Source organism: Schistocerca gregaria, chromosome 7, assembly GCF_023897955.1.
Source record: "Schistocerca gregaria isolate iqSchGreg1 chromosome 7, iqSchGreg1.2, whole genome shotgun sequence".
NCBI lineage: Eukaryota > Metazoa > Arthropoda > Insecta > Orthoptera > Acrididae > Schistocerca > Schistocerca gregaria.
In genome coordinates this window covers 314646687-314669147 of record NC_064926.1, presented here as the reverse complement: position 1 = coordinate 314669147, position 22461 = coordinate 314646687, and the positions used below count along the sequence as shown (strand labels likewise).

Here is a 22461-nt window from a genome sequence, read left to right as displayed (position 1 = left end):
CCATTCCCTGCACCATGCATCAATTCGCTGCAGATCCTCCTGCATTTCAATACAATTTTCCATTGTTACAACCTCTCGATATACCACAGCATCATCCGCCAGAAGCCTCAGTGAACTTCCGATGTCATCCACAAGGTCATTTATGTATATTGTGAATAGCAACTGTCCTACGACACTCCCCTGCGGCAGACCTGAAATAACACTTACTTCGGAAGACTTCTCTCCATTGAGAATGACATGCTGCGTTCTGTTATCTAGGAACTCTTCAATCCAATCACACAATTGGTCTGATAGTCCATATGCTCTTACTTTGTTCATTAAACGACTGTGGGGAATTGTATCGAACGCCTTGCGCAAGCTAAGAAACACGGCATCTACGTGTGAACTCGTGTCTATGGCCCTCTGAGTCTCGTGGACGAATAGCGCGAGCTGGGTTTCACACGATCGTCTTTTTCGAACCCCATGCTGATTCCTACAGAGTAGATTTATAGTTTCCAGAAAAGTCATTATAGTCGAACATAACACGTTAGAGATATAGGTCTATAGTTCTGCACATCTGTTCGATGTCCCCTCTTGAAAACGGGGATGACCTGTGCCCAATCCTTTGGAACGCTACGCTCCTCTAGAGACCTACGGTACACCGCTGCATAAAAGGGAGGCAAGTTCCTTCGCGTACTCTGTGTAAAATCGAACTGGTAACCTGTCAGGTCCAGCGGCCTGACATGCGTGCAGTAAAAGTGGAAACACGAACTCTGACGACGTTGTTATCAAATGCGTCCAAACAGAACCATCAGGCTGTTATTATTTTCTTGGCTGCCGAAAGACTAACACCGGTAGACATCCATCAGAGAATGAAAGAGAATGAAGAACATATTAGAGCAGTACATGTTTTGGAAAGCACCATTGTGGAATGGTTGCACCAAGTTCCGTGGTGGTCGTGGTGTCACACAAGACGCTGGTCGTTCCAGGAGGCCAGCGTCATCTAACACGGACTAGTGGGAGAAACCTGAGCTCTCCCCCCCTCCCACCCCTCCCCTATAGTCCTCATCTCTCCCCAGGCGATTATCATGCCTTTGGCCCCTTAAGAAAGGCCTTGAAAGATCGAAAATTCCCACCAGATGAGGACTTGCAGCATGCACTTATGGACTATTCACACAGCAGGCCGTGGTGTTTTACCAAATGGATATCTTCAGCCTGAAGCTTCAATTCTTACGGCAATTTTGCCTGAGGACTGTATTGGCTTTGAACAGAAACTTTTCTGATCGGCAGTTATGTTTGTATGAACTGCGCATGCTTCATATAGGAGATAAATGGAACTCTATATGAAATTCGTCAGTGTGATTACCTTTCTGCAGTTGATTGTTCTTCGACGTGACGATGTCACAGACTGTAGAAGCGATGAGGATGGCTGCTACCAGGACCATGGTTCCTCTGGAACACATACTCACTTTCAGTGTCGAAAGTAAGGTAACCTGCAATGACATTCTAAAAGAGAGAGAAATTTATCAATTCAGTTAATGTTCGAAACTAGGAAAGCGACTCATCATATCTTCTGCTTCAGTTTTAATACTGTCTAGTGTTAACTGAATGTAGAATTCAGTCGAAATATTCTTCAGCATGGCCAGTGGAAGCAAAACAGAAGGATATCAGCACTGCATCTGGTGCCAAAATGTTTTACAACGATATGAAGAACACAAGACCGGAATCCCAACAAAGTGAGAAGATGTAACATTACAAGCGAAAAGTCCCGTAAGAATTATGAGTATGCAGTTGATACATTTGTGTCTGGCAGGTTCCCATAATATGGCTTGGCTGGGTGAGCTGGATTTTTACGGCTGGAAAGAGTGACCATAAGGTAATGGCAAAGGTTGGCGTGAGCCAAGTGTTAGGCAGCAGGTAGCAGCGAGTTGACAATTTGGAAATCCCAGCAATGCGGGAACTCAGGTAGCGTACTTGCTGAATGCGTTCATATGACCAAGTGAGTGTATAAAATGAGAACCTAACATCTTCACTGAAATACCAAAACAGATTGCAGACATGCTATGAAATCTCTAACGACAATGTCTGATTAACGATTGTGATGTGAGCTCACTAAAACTAATACCAAGCACATAAAATTATTACTAACAAAATTATTAACATCTGGAAATATAATTTCTTACAAAGAATATAAGTAGTGAAGCACACACGTATCATATATGTACAATACATCATTTGAAAGATCTTGATACCAGCAATGGAGAGAACACGTCACTATTACTGATAAAAGAAATACGTAAACAGCTATAAACTATTTATAGAATAACATGGAAAAAGGTGCATAAGCTTGAACATCGCTGATTGCAGGCAGGTTTCCAGTTATTGATGTACACAACCCATCAGCTGCCAATTTCTAGTATCTTTTGTCTTGGCCATGGTTTCGTACCGCTAGGGGAATCCTCATCTTCTGAAAAGGTCTTGAAATTCCTATCTGTCCAGGTACCCAAGACTGGAACTAAATACACACATCAAAAAAAAGTTTTGCATACCCACGGTTTGTCGGACGTTGTGGCCGAGCAGTCCTAGGCGCTTCAGTCTGAAACCGCGCAACCGCTACGGTCGCAGATGTTCTTAGGTTAGTTAGGTTTAAGTAGTGCTGAGTTTTAGGCGACTGATGACTTTAGATGTTAAGTCCCATAGTGCTCAGAACCATTTGAACTACCCTAATTCCTAGAATTCTTGAAGATAGACGTTGACTGTGGATATTGTATCACATACACAGTCCCTTTGACTGTTCAGAGACGTTACTAAACCCACCCAAAGATGTAAACAACCATGCATGAGCAGCGCGTATTAGATGGAGAGGGTCCGACAGCCGATCAGTTCCAGTCAATTCACCAGGAAGGAGGTACATGGCTCATGTCGTCTGTAGTTCAACCATTCCTAGACAGTCAATACCTTCTAGGTCCTCAACAAGGGAAGCGTCCAGGCATTTCTGAGTGAACCAAAGCGATGTTGTTCGTACATGGAGGAGATACAGAGAGACAGGAACTGTCGATAACATGCCTCGCTCAGGCCGTCTAGGGGCTACTAATGCAGTCGATGACGGCTACCTACGGATTATGGCTAGGAGGAACCCTGACAGCAACGCCACTATGTTGAATAATGCTTTTCGTGCTGCCACAAGACGTTGTGTTACCACTCAAACTGTGCGCGATAGGATGCATGAGACGCAACTTTACTCCCGACGTCCATGGCGAGGTCCATCTTTGCAACCACGACACCATGCAGCACGGTACAGATGGGCCCAACAACATGCCCAATGGACCGCTCAGTATTGGCATCACGTCCTCTTCACCGATGAGTGTCGCATAGCCGTCAACCAGACAATCGCTGGAGACGTGCTTGGAGGCAACCCGGTCAGGCTGAACGACTTAGACACGCTGTCCAGCGAGTGCAGCGAGGTGGAGGGTCCTTGCTGTTTTGAGGTGTCATTACGTGGGTCCGACGTACACCGCTGGTGGTCATGCAAGGCACCGTACCGTGAATGCCATCCTCCGACCAACAGTACAACCGTATCGGCAGCATATTGGCGAGGCATTCCTCTTCATGGACGACAATCAACGCCCCCATCGTGCACTTCTTGTGAATGATTTCCTTCAGGATAACGACATCACTTGACTAGAGTGTCTAACATCTTCTCCAGACGTGAACCCTATCGAACATGCCTGGGATAGATTGAGGAAGGGCTGTTTAAGGACGAAGTGACCCATCAACCACTCTGAGACATCTACTCCGAATCGCCGTTGAGGAGTGGGACAATCTGGACCAACAATGTCTTGATGAGCATGTAGATAGTATTCCACGACGAATACAGGTATGCATCGACGCAAGAGGACGTGCTACTGGGTATTATAGTTACAGGTGTGCACAGCAATCTGGACTACCACGTCTGAAGGTCTCGCCGTATGGTGGTACAACACGCAGTGTGCGGTTTTCATGAGCAGTAAAAAGGGTGGAAGTGATGTTTATATTGAGCTCTATTCCAATTTTCTGTACAGGGGCCGGAACTCTCGGAAAACGGTTTTTGATCTGTGTATAAGGAAATTAGAAGAAAAATACTTAACACAGGTAACTCCTTGCATCTTGTGAAGAAGATGCCCTTATGTCTATTTAGACATATTTCGATATTTGAATGTATGTAAAATCGTAATTTGACTGGCATAGGGCTGCAGCGCCCAGGAGTATAAGTACACTAATTTTAGGTGCAGCTCCAGATGTGACGAACAAAGTTAATAAATTTAATTGTCGCTATGAAATTTAGAATGAATATTATAACATGAGATTGCAAAATAACCAGCAGTAGTTAATGTATATTTCAGAATGTAGAAACGTTATCTTAGTGTCTGTACAACCTGTGACAATGCCATGAATTGCCACTGCTGGCATGAATGTGACTACATTAAGTGACAGTGGCTTGGCTACAAGCTGTGAAGCTGAAATCCGTAAGAGGGAAACGAATCTCGATGTGCAAGTGAATCTATATGGAGCAGAGAGTCTGAACACAGTATAGAGAATGAACGTGGAGGAAAACACTACACATCACCAGCGTTCACCCTGCAGGCATTGGTATAAACATTAGGAATGCCACGCAAGGTCTGCTGCCACTAGTAGGTTTAGTTAAATGCATGGGCCAGAGGCTCTATCCATGCCATGTTTGACACACGCTCTCTTCAGTGCCAACGCTGATTGCTCCGCTGCGGAGGAGGCAGGAGATTAAGCAGGCTGGAGTAACAACTGATCCACTGGAACTTGTAGGGAAGAGGACTCTGCCACTGGCGAATGTGAGAAAGAGGGCACTGATTCGAAGTCTATCGCTCTGCATCGGCCCTAATCTGTGGTCGTAGGTAGGACAGCAGAGGGTGCTTAGGGGACAGCAGTGGGTGAGTCGTTCATTGGAACAATGTGACAACCGACTCCACTGACTAGCTAGCCTGCAAATGATGGTGTCGAAGATCCTACAGGTCCTGGACTCAACTGAATAAGATGATGGATCAACTTCCCCCAACCGACACACCACAAACAACTGGCAGGACTGACGCATACATATTAACAACCACCCACCCACTCAGCCACACACACACACACACACACACACACACAACCCCACCATGATGTCTGCTGCAGTGAGGGAGGGAGGGAAGGAGCGGGGGGAATGCCCCTCAGGAGCGTCATCCTGCCTGAGGCTGCATAGTCACATACTGCGTCTGGCTAGGGCGGGTACATTATCCACCTAAGGCCCTGTACAACCCCACCAACAACCGCGTCAGTGTATAGAACTACAGTCTAATGGATAGCTAGTGCGCTGTGCCACTCCACACCAAGTAAAATCATGTTCACATAAGGTGCTGCAGTCTTCTAGCCAGCTAAGTATACCATACCACTATACCACTCCATGTTAAATAGCGTTCAGATACAGCACCATAGCACTAGTACACTTTACCAATCCACCCAAAACCGCGCTCAAGTACAGCGCTATACTCTGCGGTTTGCTTAATGTGCACTGCCACCTGTACGTAAATTGACTGCTGTGCAAGTAAGTCTGCCACACTCTCAAGAGCGAAGAAAGTTTACAAGTTGTGTTCTGTCTGCATACAGTTTTAATTGACTACCTGTTAACTAGGTGGAGATTCTTACTACTGACTCCAACAATGATGCTATAAGTGTTATGCAGAAGTTTTACATTAAAGTAAGAGAAACATGTTTTTCACAATCAAGGACAGTAATCTCCACAATACCATCAAATATAGATATTGCCCAGTCGGGTCTGATTCCCACAAACAATGTCATGTCACAAGGAATAAGGAAAAGAACCAATGTGTCGAACAACCTAAACCACTCCCTATTAAGAAAATATCTCCCATAAGTACAGTTAATGTACTATGTGCATGAGTAACAAAACTGGAAATGAATGTCACTGAAGTTAAGAAACAAAAACTGGAGTTTCTGGCAGAGACAACTGCCATAAAGGAAGAATATAAACTGCAATTGGAAAAAGAAATAACTGTTACAGCTCTGTGGGAAGGTTTACATATCGCTTTAAACACAATGTGTGTATAAATCTGGCTACATCTGTGGAATATAAAATATCCACATTAACAGTAAACAGCACTGGAAATTGGCCACGCGCTGGAGTGCTGGCCGAAATCAATGGAATCAAGTATGTCTACTACCTTGAAGGATACATGAACAATTTTTTAATAAAGCGCCATTCCCATTTGGGCTGGCTTAAAAATCTTGTTATGTTATATCTAAAAGATACGAATGGATATTTGTGCACCTAGCAACAGAACAGTCATTTGCGGAGTTTAAAAGCGATTGAATGTCTATAATTTATGGACTAATGGACGCTGGTATGGAAAACCGTAAACTTTAAGTTCTGTACAGAAGTTCCGCAAGAATGTGTAGGAGAAGAGCTATTGGCGTACACGCAGGAAGATGGGATGCTGCGGCCGGCTGCCTGCCGGGTTTGCGAGAGAGCGTCGGTCTGGAGGAGGAACTCTAATTGGGGACGTCTGAGAACGTACAGGAAGCCACGCCGTTTTGTTGATGTTTGGTGTGACTCGTGTAAGGTGTGATGCATCGTTACTGTCTTGGTCGCAAATGGATCAAAGGGGATGAGGCCTGGTTCCCCATTGAAACTCCTACCCTGCCGATGTCATCGGACTTAAAGTAAGACGTTTTGACCATTATTTTGCGTTATTTGCAAGCAACAGGGGATTAGTCGTCACCAGTAATTGACTGAACAAGGAGCAGTTTATTTAATATCCACCTTATACTCGTGTTCAGCGTGTGCTTTTTGCGAGAGTAAAGCCATCTTTGTCCACTGATTTTGAGCGCATCGTCAAATACTGTATCCAAGTAGTGACTTACAGTTAATTAGCTGCATTCATCCTTTTCCTCATCACGACGCGTGTTAAATGGCAAAGTAGAATAGCTTGCTACCTCATTTGCGTGGCTTCAATAACAGAGGCTAACCTGTTACCTACTTAAGGCTCGTGGTAAACAAAGGTTTTTAAGTATGTTGTTTTAAAATACTATCTGAAATATGTCAATGATTTATGTTGCACTAGTTGATTCTGGGGTGTGAACGAATGTGCTGGCACGTCTGCCGTGTAAAGGAATCCTGCTAGTTTTGATTACCTTCTGATCAGGGTCGTTGCTCGACGCTTGTCTTTAAATACGCCCCTCACCTGGTTATCGTATGTTGTGGCTATTTTAAATTAATCACTGCTCAAAAGCCCAACATAGTTTGTCGGCCGTCAGAAGCCGTGTATGTGTTATTAATTCCTTTATTCTAGTCAATCTATAAGCATGCTGTTCTTAATTTTTATTCTAGGGAGCCATTAAGTTGCCATTTTTGGGGTGTTTAGATGGAGTGCGGCTCCCTTGAGTATACATTTGTCAATTTTCAATTTCTTGTTTTTCCACCAGTTTTTAATTGTGCTTATGCGCGTATATGTATTATTGAGCTGTACTTAATGTCACATTGTAAAGATAGGAACGTACTGGAGGTTAGCGTAAGGTGTTGTGGACTGTGCACTTTTCTGATATTCATCTTAATGTTCTAGTCAATGTGTAAACTTGCTAATTATTTTCCCTTTACATGGAGTGTGCCTTCCTTGATGTTATAAGTGACTGCTTCATAATCAGTTCTTTAACGCGCTTACGTGCGTATTTATATTCATGGGAGAACTTAAAGTGTGTTCCCCTGTTGAGCTGTAACTAAAGTGCAGAAAACTGAATCAGGTGTTTATTATTGTTTTGAAGAAAAAAAAAAAAGCTCTGAGCGCTATGGGACTCAACATCTGAGGTCATCAGTCCGCTAAAACTTGGAACTACTTAAACCTAACCAACCTAAGGACATCACACACATCCATTCCCGAAGCTGGAGTCGAACCTGCGACCGTAGCAGTCACGAGGTTCCGGACTGAAGTGCCTAGAACCGCACGGCCACCGCAGCCGGCCTATTATTGTTCTAATATTATTATCTGTCAAGTGTAACACGCGACACTTTCTTGGTCTGTTATCAAGTGTTACAATTAATGCAAATTGCAGTGAAACGATGCACTGTTTCAGTTGTTCCCGTGATTTCCTATCTCCACATCTGTTAATCTAAACTCATAATATTTGTTAAATATTGGAGGGAGGTGCGTGTGTGCCACACATCCGTTCCTATTACGTGGCTGATCCAGAAAGCAAAAACTGCATGTGTCTGCCGCTGGGATCATACAAGTTGGCATTCTCAATTCGATTATGTAATGGAAAAAAACTGCGAAAGACGACTTACTTCTCTTGTAAATATAAGACTGGATTAGGATATATTTGGAAGTATATATACAATCAGAGCATGAGATTGGGAGGGAAGGGTGATCGATAATACTTGTGCGTTGTACACTCCATCAAGCACTGTACGACGGCTTACAGCGTATTTATTGTATATGTAGAATGTTCGCAATTGAAAGAGTTTTCCGCAAGGAGGCGGGAAGATCTGTGGTGGTGTTGGTAGTTGGCCTGAACGTAACTAAATCTATTGCACATTAATAGTACTGGAAATCCAATACAGTCACCAGAAGCGTTAACTTCTGTAATATACCCAGCAGTATGCATCTAGAGTGAGCTGAAGAAGAATGCATATATCGGGTTCAGATTCATTTGTTGAAATGTTAAGTGGAGCAACCCAAACGCTAACAACTAATAAGTCGGTGAACTAAAGCAGAAGAATGTCAGGCTCAAATACACGTGCATTGATTTTTGAGAGGGGTGTAATCAACTCAGTAAGAAGTGACAGTGTAGGAGGCTAGTGACCCGAATCCCGTCGGTATGTCACCTAGAAACTGTGCCACTACGATTCGGATCGAGGGTAGGAGATACTAAGATGACTGCTGTTTCTGTAGGAAATAATGACAGTTACTTGATCTGGCTTCTGCTTGTTAGTTTGACTGTCGATGTACGATAGTGGGATAAGCGTATAAGTAATGCGTATGCTTCTAAATAACTACCACGACATATGTGCCTACTACCCATGTGAATATACACTACTCTAGACGGAATACAATATCATGGTCGGTCCACTACCGAACAGTACATGCGGTGGGGGGGGGGGGGGGGGAGGAGGTTGTGTGTGTGTGTGTGTGTGTGTGTGTGTGTGTGTGTGTGTGTGTGTGTGTGTGTGTGTGGAGGGGGGGGGGGGGGAAGGTAAAAATGAGCAGTGCTGTGATTAAGTCCCGAAACTCCCCGTAGTCTTACAGTAGCTCTGAATTATGAGTGGAATTGTGAGGCTAATTCACCAATGTAAATGTTTCTATGGATAGTGTATTGGAAGCAATGTGATGTTGTTAGATTCGTGTTATGGAGGTTGGCTCCATCTGATACAAACGGTGATGTATTTCTCACGAAATTCCATGGTGTCAACGAAGACTATGACACTATTCCACTATTACATCTTAATAGTTACACTAAATTGAGATCTACATCTTTCTTAGGAAAGAAAATCACTAGGAGTGGCACTGAAATAGAGAGAGAGAAGGAAACCTATTGTCTATATGCCTCCATATGAGTCCTAATTTGTCGTATCTTACCTTCGTGATTCTTACACCAAATGTGTATTTGCTGCAGTAGAGTCCTTCTGCAGTCAGCTTCAAATGTCAGTTCTCTAAATTTTCTCAATTGAGAAGAACATTGCCTTCCTTCCTGGGATTCCCATTTGAGTCTCGAAGCTTCCAACAACTAATCGGGAAGGAACCAGTAAGAAAGCTTCTACAGGACTGTATACTGAGGGGAATGCAGGTCTGCAGGCTTGTACAAGTTTGGGATTTGGTAGGCGACAGATATGTATTTTGCTTCTGTTCACTAGCTGATCTTTTCTGGAGTATCTCAAAAACAGATCTCGGAACGTTTCAGTTTGCAGGTGGGGGAGGAGGGGAGGTATATTGTTAAACTTCCTGGTATTTACCCCAGCGACATTTAAGCGCTCAGCCTACACTACCAACCTGAACACACACACGAACATTTTAGGAAGCAGTCTGCAAAAGGATAACATCTGCACACCCCAAAAATGTTGTATTTTCCAAAAGTTTTAAACGACCTCTGGTGGCAGTGATGCGAAGACCAGTCAGTCTTCATACACCATGGTGAACACACACAACAAAACTTTAGGAAGCATTTTCCAACAGGATAAGATCTGCACATTCAAAATATTATGAAATAAAGACATGTCTTACTACACCAACAGCTCCGCACTGACTGTACTTTTCCCGCCAGTTTCCAGGTGGGTGAATTAAAGAGATGTAGGGAGGAGAGATGTGAATGGGGGTGTGAGTTGGGGAGGGGGGAGGGGGAAACCATGATGCCACAGTTTCAAGCTCCCTCTGGTTTTGGTATTGTGAGATACTCTCCCACCAATTTCCGGGTGGGGGAAAACCCTGATCAGCAGGTTCAGACACGTTAGGTACTGTTGTCCCACAGAACGCAGGTGAGACAGCAAGCAGTTCTTGTTCTTCCAGGACTGTCTTTCTCAGAGTTCATCAGTTCTTTCTGGACTACCTGTTGTCAGCTACATCAAAGCTGGTGTATAATCGTCTGGGACAGCTGGTATTTATAAGGTTAACATTTCAGCATATCTTTGTCGGTGTACACAGGTTCACCCTGGAAAAATTGGTTGTCGGCTACATCAAAGCCAAGATCTGTATTCTCGTCTTTGACATAAAACCTTTCTAGATACCTTTGTAACAAGCACTTGTGTGTGGGGACAGAAACTCACCGTTCTTTGTCGGTCTTTCTAGGAATCGTTTTAAGCTGTCCATACAAGCCAGAACCCTTAACGGTTTGCATGTTTTCCAGGAACGTCTTTATGCAGCTACTACAAGCCGACAGACCGCAACAATGTGAGCCGCGAGTTGAGTCCCCAGAGGCAAATACGACTGCTATAAGGCGCCAATAAAGGCGGGCCGCTTCCGTTATACTGGCAAAAAACAAAGGCCCGCGTGCACTGGCGGCTTGGACCCGCAGACTCCTGACTGCTGTGGCGTGTGAATGTGTTCCTACCACGGCAGCTCACACGGCGCTCAGGTGCAGTGCACTGATGGTGTTTTCTAGTGCTGTGAATCTGCTTTGGAATGTACAAGTATCATTGCAGACTCCGTATGTGATGCATGCTCCCTGCCGCTGCTGGATAAACAGCGGCCAGCAGAAAGTCATATACTCCTAGCTCACTCATTCGTTACATAGTTTAATTCTTAACTTCTTTGCGTGTTTTTGGTACTTGCATTGTTTAATTCATAAATTTCGGGCGTGTTATAGTATTTGGGAGTTGTAGCATCGCGATTTAGTACCTGAATAGTGTAAAATCGCGTAGTCTCGTTCCGCCGCCAAGCAGTGTGTCAGCAGCGCGCAAGTAGCAGCATTACTGCATTTACTAGGCGAACTTGTATTTTAATAACCGTTTAAATTTTTTGTCGATTTGTTTGTGCTCTCTGTAGATTAATTCAGACGTTTTTTGCACAACAGTTTTTAGCATGGATAGGGACTGCAACTGCTGTGTTCGGATGCAGGCTGAGTTGGCATCCCTTCGCTCCCAGCTTCAGGCAGTGTTGGCTTCGGTCACACAGCTTGAGGCTGTTGCCAATGGGCATCACTGTGGGAGTCCGGATGGGGGTTTGTCGGGGACGGCCAACTCGTCCCACGCATCCCCCGATCGGACTACGACTGTGGCTGCCCGGGATACTGCCCACATTGAGGCTGATCCCTCACCTGTGGTAGAGTGGGAGGTCGTCTCGAGGTGTGGCAGGGGGCGAAAGACATTCTGGAGGGCTGAATGGAAGGCCTCTCCAGTTGTCTGACGAACCGGTTTCAGGCTCTGTCTCCAGCTGATACTGATGTTCGGCCAGAGATGGCTGCTTGTCCTGTTCCAGAGGTTGCCCCTCAGTCTGCAAGATCCAGGCAGTCGCAGAGGGTGGGCTTACTGGTAGTTGGGAGCTCCAACGTCAGGCGCGTAATGGGGCCCCTTACGGATATGGCAGCAAGAGAGGGGAAGAAAACCAATGTGTACTCCGTGTGCATACCAGGGGGAGTCATTCCAGATGTGGAAAGGGTCCTTTCGGATGCCATGAAGGGTACAGGGTGCACCCATCTGCAGGTGGTCGCTCATGTCGGCACCAATTATGTGTGTCGCTATGGATCGGAGGAAATACTCTCTGGCTTCCGGCGGCTATCTGTTTTGTTGAAGACTGCCAGTCTCGCTAGCGGGATGAAAGCAGAGCTCCATCGTCGACAGGACTGACTGCGGACCTTTGGTACAGAGCCGAGTGGAGGGTCTGAATCAGAGGCTGAGACGGTTCTGCGACCGTGTGGGCTGCAGATTTCTCGACTTGCGCCATAGGGTGGTGGGATTTCGGGTTCCGCTGGATAGGTGAGGAGTCCACTACACGCAGCAAGCGGCAACACGGGTAGCAGGGGTTGTGTAGCGTGGACTGGGCGGTTTTTTAGGTTAGATAGCCTCGGGCAAGTACAGAAAGGGCAACAGCCTCAAAGGGTGCGGGGCAAAGTCAGAACATGCGGGGACCAAGCAGCAATCGGTATTGTAATTGTAAACTGTCGAAGCTGCATTGGTAAAGTGCCGGAATTTCAAGCGCTGATAGAAAGCACCGAAGCTGAAATCGTTATAGGTACAGAAAGCTGACTGAAGCCAGAGATAAATTCAGCCGAAATTTTTACAAAGGCACAGACAGTGTTTAGAAAGTATAGATTGCATGCAACCGGTGGTGGCGGGTTCGTCGCTGTTAGTAATAGTTTATCCTGTAGTGAAGTTGAAGTGGATAGTTCCTGTGAAATATTATAGGTGGAGGTTACACTCAACAAGCAAGCTAGGTTAATAATTGGCTCCTTTTACCGACGTCCCGACTCAGCAGCATTAGTGGCAAAAAAATTGAGAGAAAATTTGGAATACATTTCACATAAATTTTCTCAGCATGTTATAGTCTTAGGTGGAGATTTCAATTTACCAGATATAGACTGGGACACTCAGATGTTTAGGACAGGTGGTAGGGACAGGGCATCGAGTGACATTATACTGAGTGCACTATCCGAAAATTACGTCGAGCAATTAAACAGAGAACCGACTGGTGGAGATAACATCTTGGACCTACTGATAACAAACAGACCCGAACTTTTCGACTCTGTAATTGCAGAACAGGGAATCAGTGGTCATAAGGCCGTTACAGCATCCCTGAATATGAAAGTTAATAGGAATATAAAAAAAGGGAGGAAGGTTTATCTGTTTAGCAAGAATAATAGAAGGCAGATTTCAGACTACCTAACAGATCAAAACGAAAATTTCTGTTCCGACACTGACAATGTTGAGTGTTTATGGAAAAAGTTTAAGGCAATTGTAAAATGCGTTTTAGACAGGTACGTGCCGAGTAAAACTGTAAGGGACGGGAAAAACCCACCGTGGTTCAACAACAAAGTGAGGAAACTACTGCGAAAGCAAAGAGAGCTTCACTGCAAGTTTAAACGCAGCCAAAACCTCTCAGACAAACAGAAGCTAAACGAAGTCAAAGTTAGCGTAAGGAGGGCTATGCGTGAAACGTTCAGTGAATTCGAAAGTAGAATTCTATGTACCGACTTGACAGAAAATCCTAGGAAGTTCTGGTCTTACGTTTAATCAGTAAGTGGCTCGAAACAGCATATCCAGACACTCCGGGATGATGATGGCATTGAAACAGAGGATGACACGCGTAAAGCTGAAATACTAAACACCTTTTTCCAAAGCTGTTTCACAGAGGAAGACCGCACTGCAGTTCCTTCTCTAAATCCTCGCACGAACGAAAAAATGGCTGACATCGAAATAACATCCTGGTATTTACCCCAGCGACATTTAAGCGCCCAGCCTACACCACCAACGTGAACACACACACGAACATTTTAGGAAGATCTGCAGCGGATAGGCACTTGGTGCAGGGAGTGGTAACTGACCCTAAACATAGACAAACGTAATGTATTGCGAATACATAGAAAGATGGATCCTTTATTGTATGATTATATGATAGCGGAACAAACACTGGTAGCAGTTACTTCTGTAAAATATCTGGGAGTATGCGTGCGGAACGATTTGAAGAGGAATGATCATATAAAATTAATTGTTGGTAAGGCGGGTACCAGGTTGAGATTCATTGGGAGAGTCCTTAGAAAATGTAGCCCATCAACAAAGGAGGTGGCTTACAAAACACTCGTTCGACCTATACTTGAGTATTGCTCATCAGTGTGGGATCCGTACCAGATCGGGTTGACGGAGGAGATAGAGAAGATCCAAAGAAGATCGGCGCGTTTCATCACAGGGTTATTTGGTAACCATGATAGCGTTACGGAGATGTTTAGCAAACTCAAGTGGCAGACTCTGTAAGAGAAGCGCTCTGCATCGCGGTGTAGCTTGCTCGCCAGGTTTCGAGAGGGTGCGTTTCTGGATGAGGTATCGAATATATTGCTTCCCCCTGCTTATACCTCCCGAGGAGATCACGAATGTAAAATTAGAGAGATTCGAGCGCGCACGGAGGCTTTCAGACAGTCGTTCTTCCCGCGAACCATACGCGACTGGAACAGAAAAGGGAGGTAATGACAGTGGCACGTAAAGTGCCCTCCGCCACACACCGTTGGGTGGCTTGCGGAGTATAAATGTAGATGTAGATGTTAGGTGGTCTATTTAGATCTCGATTAGCGATGGTTTTTTTGATCTTTATAGATGCTGATTGTGATGTTACTATAGTTAAGCTTAATTAGACCATGAAATGAGAGACTGAGCTTTTCCCACCATACTATAGCAGTGCAATTACATTTTACCTTCTGCAATGTTTATGAGTGGGTCTTGGGATGTATTTGTCTGAGGTGCTGTTTTCTCGCGATTTGTATGATTTCTCATCAATTTTTATGCACGTGATCGGTGTAAAGTGTTGTCAGATCAGTTTTCTGAAGTTTTTTTTACCTATCTGACGTTTTCACCTATCATTTTTTCGCAGTATGTATGATTTACCGTCAAAAAGACCTCTGTTTTGCCAGTTATATCTGGACTGACTATATTTAGTGCTACACTTGCGATCTGTAGCAGTTTAATTACACATGGTGAGTGGTTATGTTGGTGCTGACGCAAAATAGTGGCAGTATTACATGTCTGATTGAGAATACACGTGAGATTGGGAAAAAGTGATAGATTTGTGTATTTAATTACCTTTTGACAATTCTATATTTTTTTTCTCTTCTAAAATTATATAAGCGGCAGCTTTTTCCGCCGAATAGGGAGATCCACTGCTATGTCTCCCACAAAGTGATTAAATAAAGAATTTGCAAACAGAATTTTATAAATAAACAATATATTGTTATATCCCCCCCCCCATGAACCATGGACCTTGCCGTTGGTGGGGAGGCTTTCGTGCCTCAGCGATACAGATGGCCGTACCGTAGGTGCAACCACAACGGAGGGGTATCTGTTGAGAGGCCAGACAAACATCTGGTTCCTGAAGAGGGGCAGCAACCTTTTCAGTAGTTGCAGGGGCAACAGTCTGGATGATTGACTGATCTGGCCTTGCAACATTAACCAAAACGGCCTAGCTGTGCTGGTACTGCGAACGGCTGAAAGCAAGGGGAAACTACAGCCGTAATTTATCCCGAGGACATGCAGCTATACTGTATGATTAAATGATGATGACGTCCTCTTGGGCAAAATATTCCGGAGGTAAAATAGTCCCCCATTCGGATCTCCGGGCGGGGACTGCTCAGGAGGACGTCGTTATCAGGAGAAAGAAAACTGGCATTCTACGGATCGGAGCGTGGAATGTCAGATCCCTTAATCGGGCAGGTAGGTTAGAAAATTTAAAAAGGGAAATGGATAGGTTAAAGTTAGATATAGTGGGAATTAGTGAAGTTCGGTGGCAGGAGGAACAAGACTTTTGGTCAGGTGAATACAGGGTTATAAATACAAAATCAAATAGGGGTAATGTTGGAGTAGGTTTAATAATGAATAGGAAAATAGGAATGCGGGTAAGCTACTACAAACAGCATAGTGAACGCATTATTGTGGCCAAGATAGACACAAAGCCCATGCCTACGACAGTAGTACAAGTTTATATGCTCTAGCTCTGCAGATGATGAAGAAATTGATGAAATGTATGATGAGATAAAAGAAATTATTCAGATAGTGAAGGGAGACGAAAATTTAATAGTCATGGGTGACTGGAATTCGTCAGTAGGACAAGGGAGAGAAGGAAACATAGTAGGTGATTATGGATTGGGGCTAAGAAATGAAAGAGGAAGCCGTCTGGTAGAATTTTGCACAGAGCATAACTTAATCATAGCTAACACTTGGTTCAAGAATCATAAAAGTAGGTTGTATACATGGAAGAATCCTGGAGATACCAAAAGGTATCAGATAGATTATATAATGGTAAGACAGAGATTTAGGAATCAGGTTTTAAATTGTAGGACATTTCCAGGGGCAGATGTGGACTCTGACCACAATCTATTGGTTATGACCTGTAGGTTAAAACTGAAGAAACTGCAAAAAGGTGGGAATTTAAGGACATGGGATCTGGATAAGCTGAAAGAACCAGAGGTTGTACAGAGTTTCAAGGAGAGCATAAGGGAACAATTGGCATCAATGGGGGAAAGAAAAACAGTTGAAGAAGAATGGGTAGCTCTGAGGGAGGAAGTAGTGAAGGCAGCAGAGGATAAAGTAGGTAAAAAGACGAGGGTTGCTAGAAATCCTTGGGTAACAGAAGAAATATTGAATTTAATTGATGAAAGGAGAAAATATAAAAATGCAGTAAATGAAGCAGGCAAAAAGGAATACAAACATCTCAAAAATGAGATCGACAGGAAATGCAAAATGGCTAAGCAGGGATGGCTAGAGGACAAATGTAAGGATGTAGAAGCTTATCTCACTAGGGGTAAGATAGATACTGCCTACAGGAAAATTAAAGAGACCTTTGGAGAGAAGAGAACCACGTGTATGAATATCAAGAGCTCAGATGGCAATCCAGTTCTAAGCAAAGAAGGGAAGGCAGAAAGGTGGAAGGAGTATATAGAAGGTTTATACAAGGGCGATGTACTTGAGGACAATATTATTGAAATGGAAGAGGATGTAGATGAAGACGAAATGGGAGGTAAGATACTGCGTGAAGAGTTTGACAGAGGACTGAAAGACTCACGCCCGGTACTCACAGCTCTACTCTTGCAGTACCTCGTCTCCTACCTTCCAAACTTTACAGAAGCTCTTCTGCGAAACTTGCAGAACTAGCACTCCTGAAAGAAAGGATATAGCGGAGACATGGCTTAGCCACAGCCTGGGGGATGTTTCTAGAATGAGATTTTCACTCTGCAGCGGAGTGTGCGCTGATATACTGGCAGAAGTAAAGCTGTGAGTAGCGGGCGTGAGTCGTGCTTCGGTAGCTCAGATGGTAGAGCACTTGCCCGCGAAAGGCAACGGTCCCGAGTTCGAGTCTCGGTCGGGCACACAGTTTTAATCTGCCACGAAGTTTCATATCAGCGCACACTCCGCTGCAGAGTGAAAATCTCATTCTGATTTTATACTGTTCATGTGAATGGAGCAAGGTGAACAGATTTGTTGTACGATAACTATTTTGCTTGACTGATCTGTTCTAACGCCCTTTATCATATCCTGTTATATTGTTTGAATATGAAGCTTCGGAATAGTCAACTAGCGCGCTCGATTAGGCAACAAAAATTTTGTATCCTCAGAGGTCCGAGCTTACAGAATTTTGCCTGGGTGGCTGGACGTGTCGCGAATTTAAGAAATATTCCGACCAGTTCGTTAATTCGGTTTAGGAAGATGATCTTGGCCAAGAGGCAGCAGAGCGCCTGTTTCAACAACGAAAGAGGAAATGGAATATTTCACATCGATAGTGCTGATGTGATACGACAAGCAACAGCAGCTTACGTTACTAACCCCACTCGTGCAGCACAGAGGGGTCTTAAGAAAGGAACATTCCGGAATGGTCAAATATGGGTGGCATCATGTACTAACTGCGTGACCAACTGTACCCAGGACATCTTCGTCTAACCTTCCAGCAGGCAGTGTGAAAATGGAGCCGTATAAATAGGACCCACCTTGTCTATGGGGCCAGCCGGTGTGGTCGAGCGATTCTATGCGCTACGGTCGCAGGTTCGAATCCTGCCTCAGGCATGGATGTGTGTGATGTGGCTCTGAGCACTATGGGACTTAACTGCTGTGGTCATCAGTCCCCTAGAACTTGGAACTACTTAAACCTAACTAACCTAAGGACATCACACACATCCATGGCTGAGGCAGGATTCGAATCTGTGACCGCAGCAGTCCCGCGGTTCCGGACTGAGCGCCTTAACCGCTAGACCACTGCGGCCTGGGTGTGTGATGTCCTTAGGTTAGTTAGGTTTAAGTAGTTCTAAGTTCTAGGTGACTGATGACGACCGATGTTAAGTCCCATAGTGCTCAGAGCCATTTGAACCATTTTTTTTTGCACTGTTGGAGAGAGAACGGTACGAGAAACGAGCAGATGTCGCTCGTCAGTCTGAGCTGGATTCAGTTTACTTACCTCGGACAAAGAAGGACGTGTATCGGACTTACGGAATGTCGAGTTAGTTCATCGTAGATGGGAACTTGTAAATAGGGAAATATGCCAGGGATATTTCCAAAAATGAACGTCGGTATCTCCTACCCCGTTTCCTGAGTAGGGCTACCGAGTACCGTAGTCTGCACCACTCCAAACTTGCTTTACAGCTGAGTTCGGGAAATCAGCAGGCGGTCCACCAACTACTTCATCGAATATCATCTTTCGAGGTAAGGTTTTCTGTCACTCATCTAGCTGTCCTCCTCACTTCCTCTCAGGACACTACAATATGATAGAATTATGATATTCATTGACAGGTACATTCCCTTTCTCATGAATCTGTTGACTGATAGTGGGCGCAGCGCATGTGAAAGATAATTATGCCTGCCACATCTTTGTAAGTTTAATCTAGAGCAACAGTACAGTAGATGCAGTTAGTCGTATCAACACGGATGTCAGGATCACCATATTACGTCAGAAACACGGAATGGCCTAGGATATTATGAAAAAGGATAAGACCGTTTAAGCGATTCGCACAGCCGTCTGCGAACTGCTATTACCTAAACGAGCGTATACACTGGCGAGCCGAGCGGCTAATGAGCCGTTCGCGTGCGCGATACTCGCAAAATATGCGTCGTTCGTGAGCAGTTTGTGAGCCTAGCTATGCGAACCACTTGCTATCGGTGGTCTTGGCGGGCACAAAGGGTCGCTCAGAGTCAATGTCAGTGGTGACGGCACTATTACATGCTGATAGACTGTTTTCCACCTGCAGCTGTAAGTTACGCCACAGTGAGCGGCTTGACGGTTGATACCGCTGTGGCGGTGGGTTCCGCTATTGGCATAGTGGCACCGGTTTCAATATGGCGTCATCTGATACTTTTCGGATTGACATTAGTGTCATAAATCAGGTTATGACATTAGAATGGAGGCTACAACCCAATAACAAGAAGAGAAAGCATAAATGTTGGATTCCTAAGTGAATTTTGTTCAGGAATAACACGGAGGCATCAAATACACGTTTAACTGAAGTAGCACTCGTAGATGAAGATTCATTCCTGAACCACTTCCGAATAACAAAATCAAAATTGGGGTTTGTCGAGCTCTATTAAAACATCTGATGCATTAGAGATGCAGTACTAGCTCGAGTGAAACTACGAGTGCCACTCCGATATTTGACATCTGGCGATCACCTTCATCTTTCTAGTAGGAACTGTCAAGTACCCAAAACTACAATTTCAAAGTTTTTGTGTGATATTTTGGACGCTGTTTCAAAATGGCTCTGAGCACTATGTGACTCAACTGCTCAGGTCATCAGTCCCCTAGAAATTAGAACTACTTAAACCTAACTAACGTAAGGACATCACAAACATCCATGCCCGAGGCAGGATTCGAACCTGCGGCCGTAGCGATCGCGCAGTTCCAGATTGAAGCGCCTAGAACCGCTCGGCCTCCCCGGGCGGCGGATGCTGTTTATGATGCCCTGAAGACTCATTTGAAAGCTAATGTTTCGACTCGAGCATCACACGCCAGTTAGGTAAATATACTTCTTAGTTATTTCTACATCTACATCTACATGACTACTCTGCAATTCACATTTAAGTGCTTGGCAGAGGGTTCATCGAACCACAATCGTACTATCTCTCTACTATTCCACTCCCGAACAGCGAGCGGGAAAAACGAACACCTAAACCTTTCTGTTCGAGCTCTGATTTCTCTTATTTTATTTTGATGATCATTCCTACCTATGTAGGTTGGGCTCAACAAAATATTTTCGCATTCGGAAGAGAAAGTTGGTGACTGAAATTTCGTAAAAAGGTCTCGCCGCGACGAAAAACGTCTATGCTGTAATTACTTCCATCCCAACTCACGTATCATATCTGTCACACTCTCTCCCCTATAACGTGATAATACAAAACGAGCTGCCCTTTTTTGCACCCTTTCGATGTCCTCCGTCAATCCCACCTGGTAAGGATCCCACACCGCGCAGCAATATTCTAACAGAGGACGAACGAGTGTAGTGTAAGCTGTCTCTTTAGTGGACTTGTTGCATCTTCTAAGTGTCCTGCCAATGAAACGCAACCTTTGGCTCGCCTTCCCGATAATATTATGTATGTGGTCCTTCCAACTGAAGTTGTTCGTAATTTTAACACCCAGGTACTTAGTTGAATTGACAGCCTTGAGAATTGTACTATTTATCGAGTAATCGAATTCCAACGGATTTCTTTTGGAACTCATGTGGATCATCTCACAGTTTTCGTTATTTAGCGTCAACTGCCACCTGCCACACCATACAGAAATCTTTTCTAAATCGCTTTGCAACTGATACTGGTCTTCGGATGACCTTACTAGACGGTAAATTACAGCATCATCTGCTAACAGTCTAAGAGAACTGCTCAGATTGTCACCCAGGTCATTTATATAGATCAGGAACAGTAGAGGTCCCAGGACGCTTCCCTGGGGAACACCTGATATCACTTCAGTTTTACTCGATGATTTGCCGTCTATTACTACGAACTGCGACCTTCCTGACAGGAAATCACGAATCCAGTCGCACAACTGAGACGATACCCCATAGCTCCGCAGCTTGATTAGAAGTCGCTTGTGAGGAACGGTGTCAAAAGCTTTCCGGAAATCTAGAAATACGGAATCAATTTGAGATCCACTGTCGATAGCGGCCATTACTTCGTGCGAATAAAGAGCTAGCTGCGTTGCACAAGAGCGATGTTTTCTGAAGCCATGCTGATAACGTGTCAATAGATCGTTCCCTTCGAGGTGATTCATAATGTTTGAATACAGTATATGCTCCAAAACCCTACTGAAAACCGACGTCAATGATATAGGTCTGTAGTTAAATGGATTACTCCTAGATTGTAGATATTAAAGCTATTCAACACCGAATTTCAGAGTTGCAATATGCGCAACTGCACTGAAAGATACTATAATGTAATTGGTGACTGGATATTGAAGTTTATTTATCAAAATCTACAATCAAGCTGAAATTATTTTGCCTGCAGCAACCTTATTACTGCCTTTCGCAAATTTTCTGTACGGGTGTTACAGTGATTTTAGTTCCTTATGCCGCCAGTATTAGAAGCTGTTTTTCTCAGCCTTTTAAAACATTTTGAATATATTAGTTCATTGTAAGCAGTATTCTATTCCGTTTTCAGGAGGTTTGCCAATTATATTGTAATTCTGTCAGCGAAAGCACTGTATGGATTGTTCAGTGTTTTGAAACAGATTATGAGTATCAACGAAAGGAAAACAAGTATAATGGAAAGTAGTTGAATTAAATCTGGAGGCACAGAGGGAAATAAATTAGTAACTGAGGCACTAAAAGTAGCACACAACGTTTCCTATTTGGACAGAAAAACGATGGCCGAAATAGAGAAGAGATAAAATGCAGGCTATCTTCGGTAAGGAAAGCATCTCTGAAAAAAAAAAGGAATTTGTGAACATCTCATGTACATGCAAGTGTCCGAAAGTCTTTTCTGAGGGTATTCATCTAGAGTAGGGAAGTGAAACGTAAACGATGAGCTGTTCAGAAAACATGAGAATAGAGAAAGTTCTGAAATGTGATGCTAGAGAAGAATTCAGAGGATTAGATGCTTACATCGCTTAATTAGTCAGGAGGCACTGAATCAAATTATGGAGATACGAATTTTGTGGTGCACCTGACTAAAAGAAGGGATCAGTTGATAGGACACATTCTGAGACATGAAGGAAGCATCAATTTAGTGCTGGAGGGAAGTTTGGGGGGTAAAAGCTGTACAGGGAGATCAAGAGGTGAATAACCAGTAAGCAGGTTAAAATGGAAAAGGTTGCAGTAGTT

The 22461-nt window shown here is 44.1% G+C and overlaps 1 protein-coding gene across 1 annotated transcript in view; it reads right to left on the bottom strand.

The window, feature by feature from the left end:
- LOC126281802 (nose resistant to fluoxetine protein 6-like) overlaps positions 1-22461 on the bottom strand; it is a 252843-nt gene that overhangs the window by 176005 nt on the left and 54377 nt on the right. Inside the window, exon 4 of the mRNA XM_049981017.1 lies at positions 1346-1431. Within this exon, the coding sequence (XP_049836974.1) occupies positions 1346-1431 (86 nt within the window). The remainder of the gene's footprint in view (positions 1-1345; positions 1432-22461) is intronic.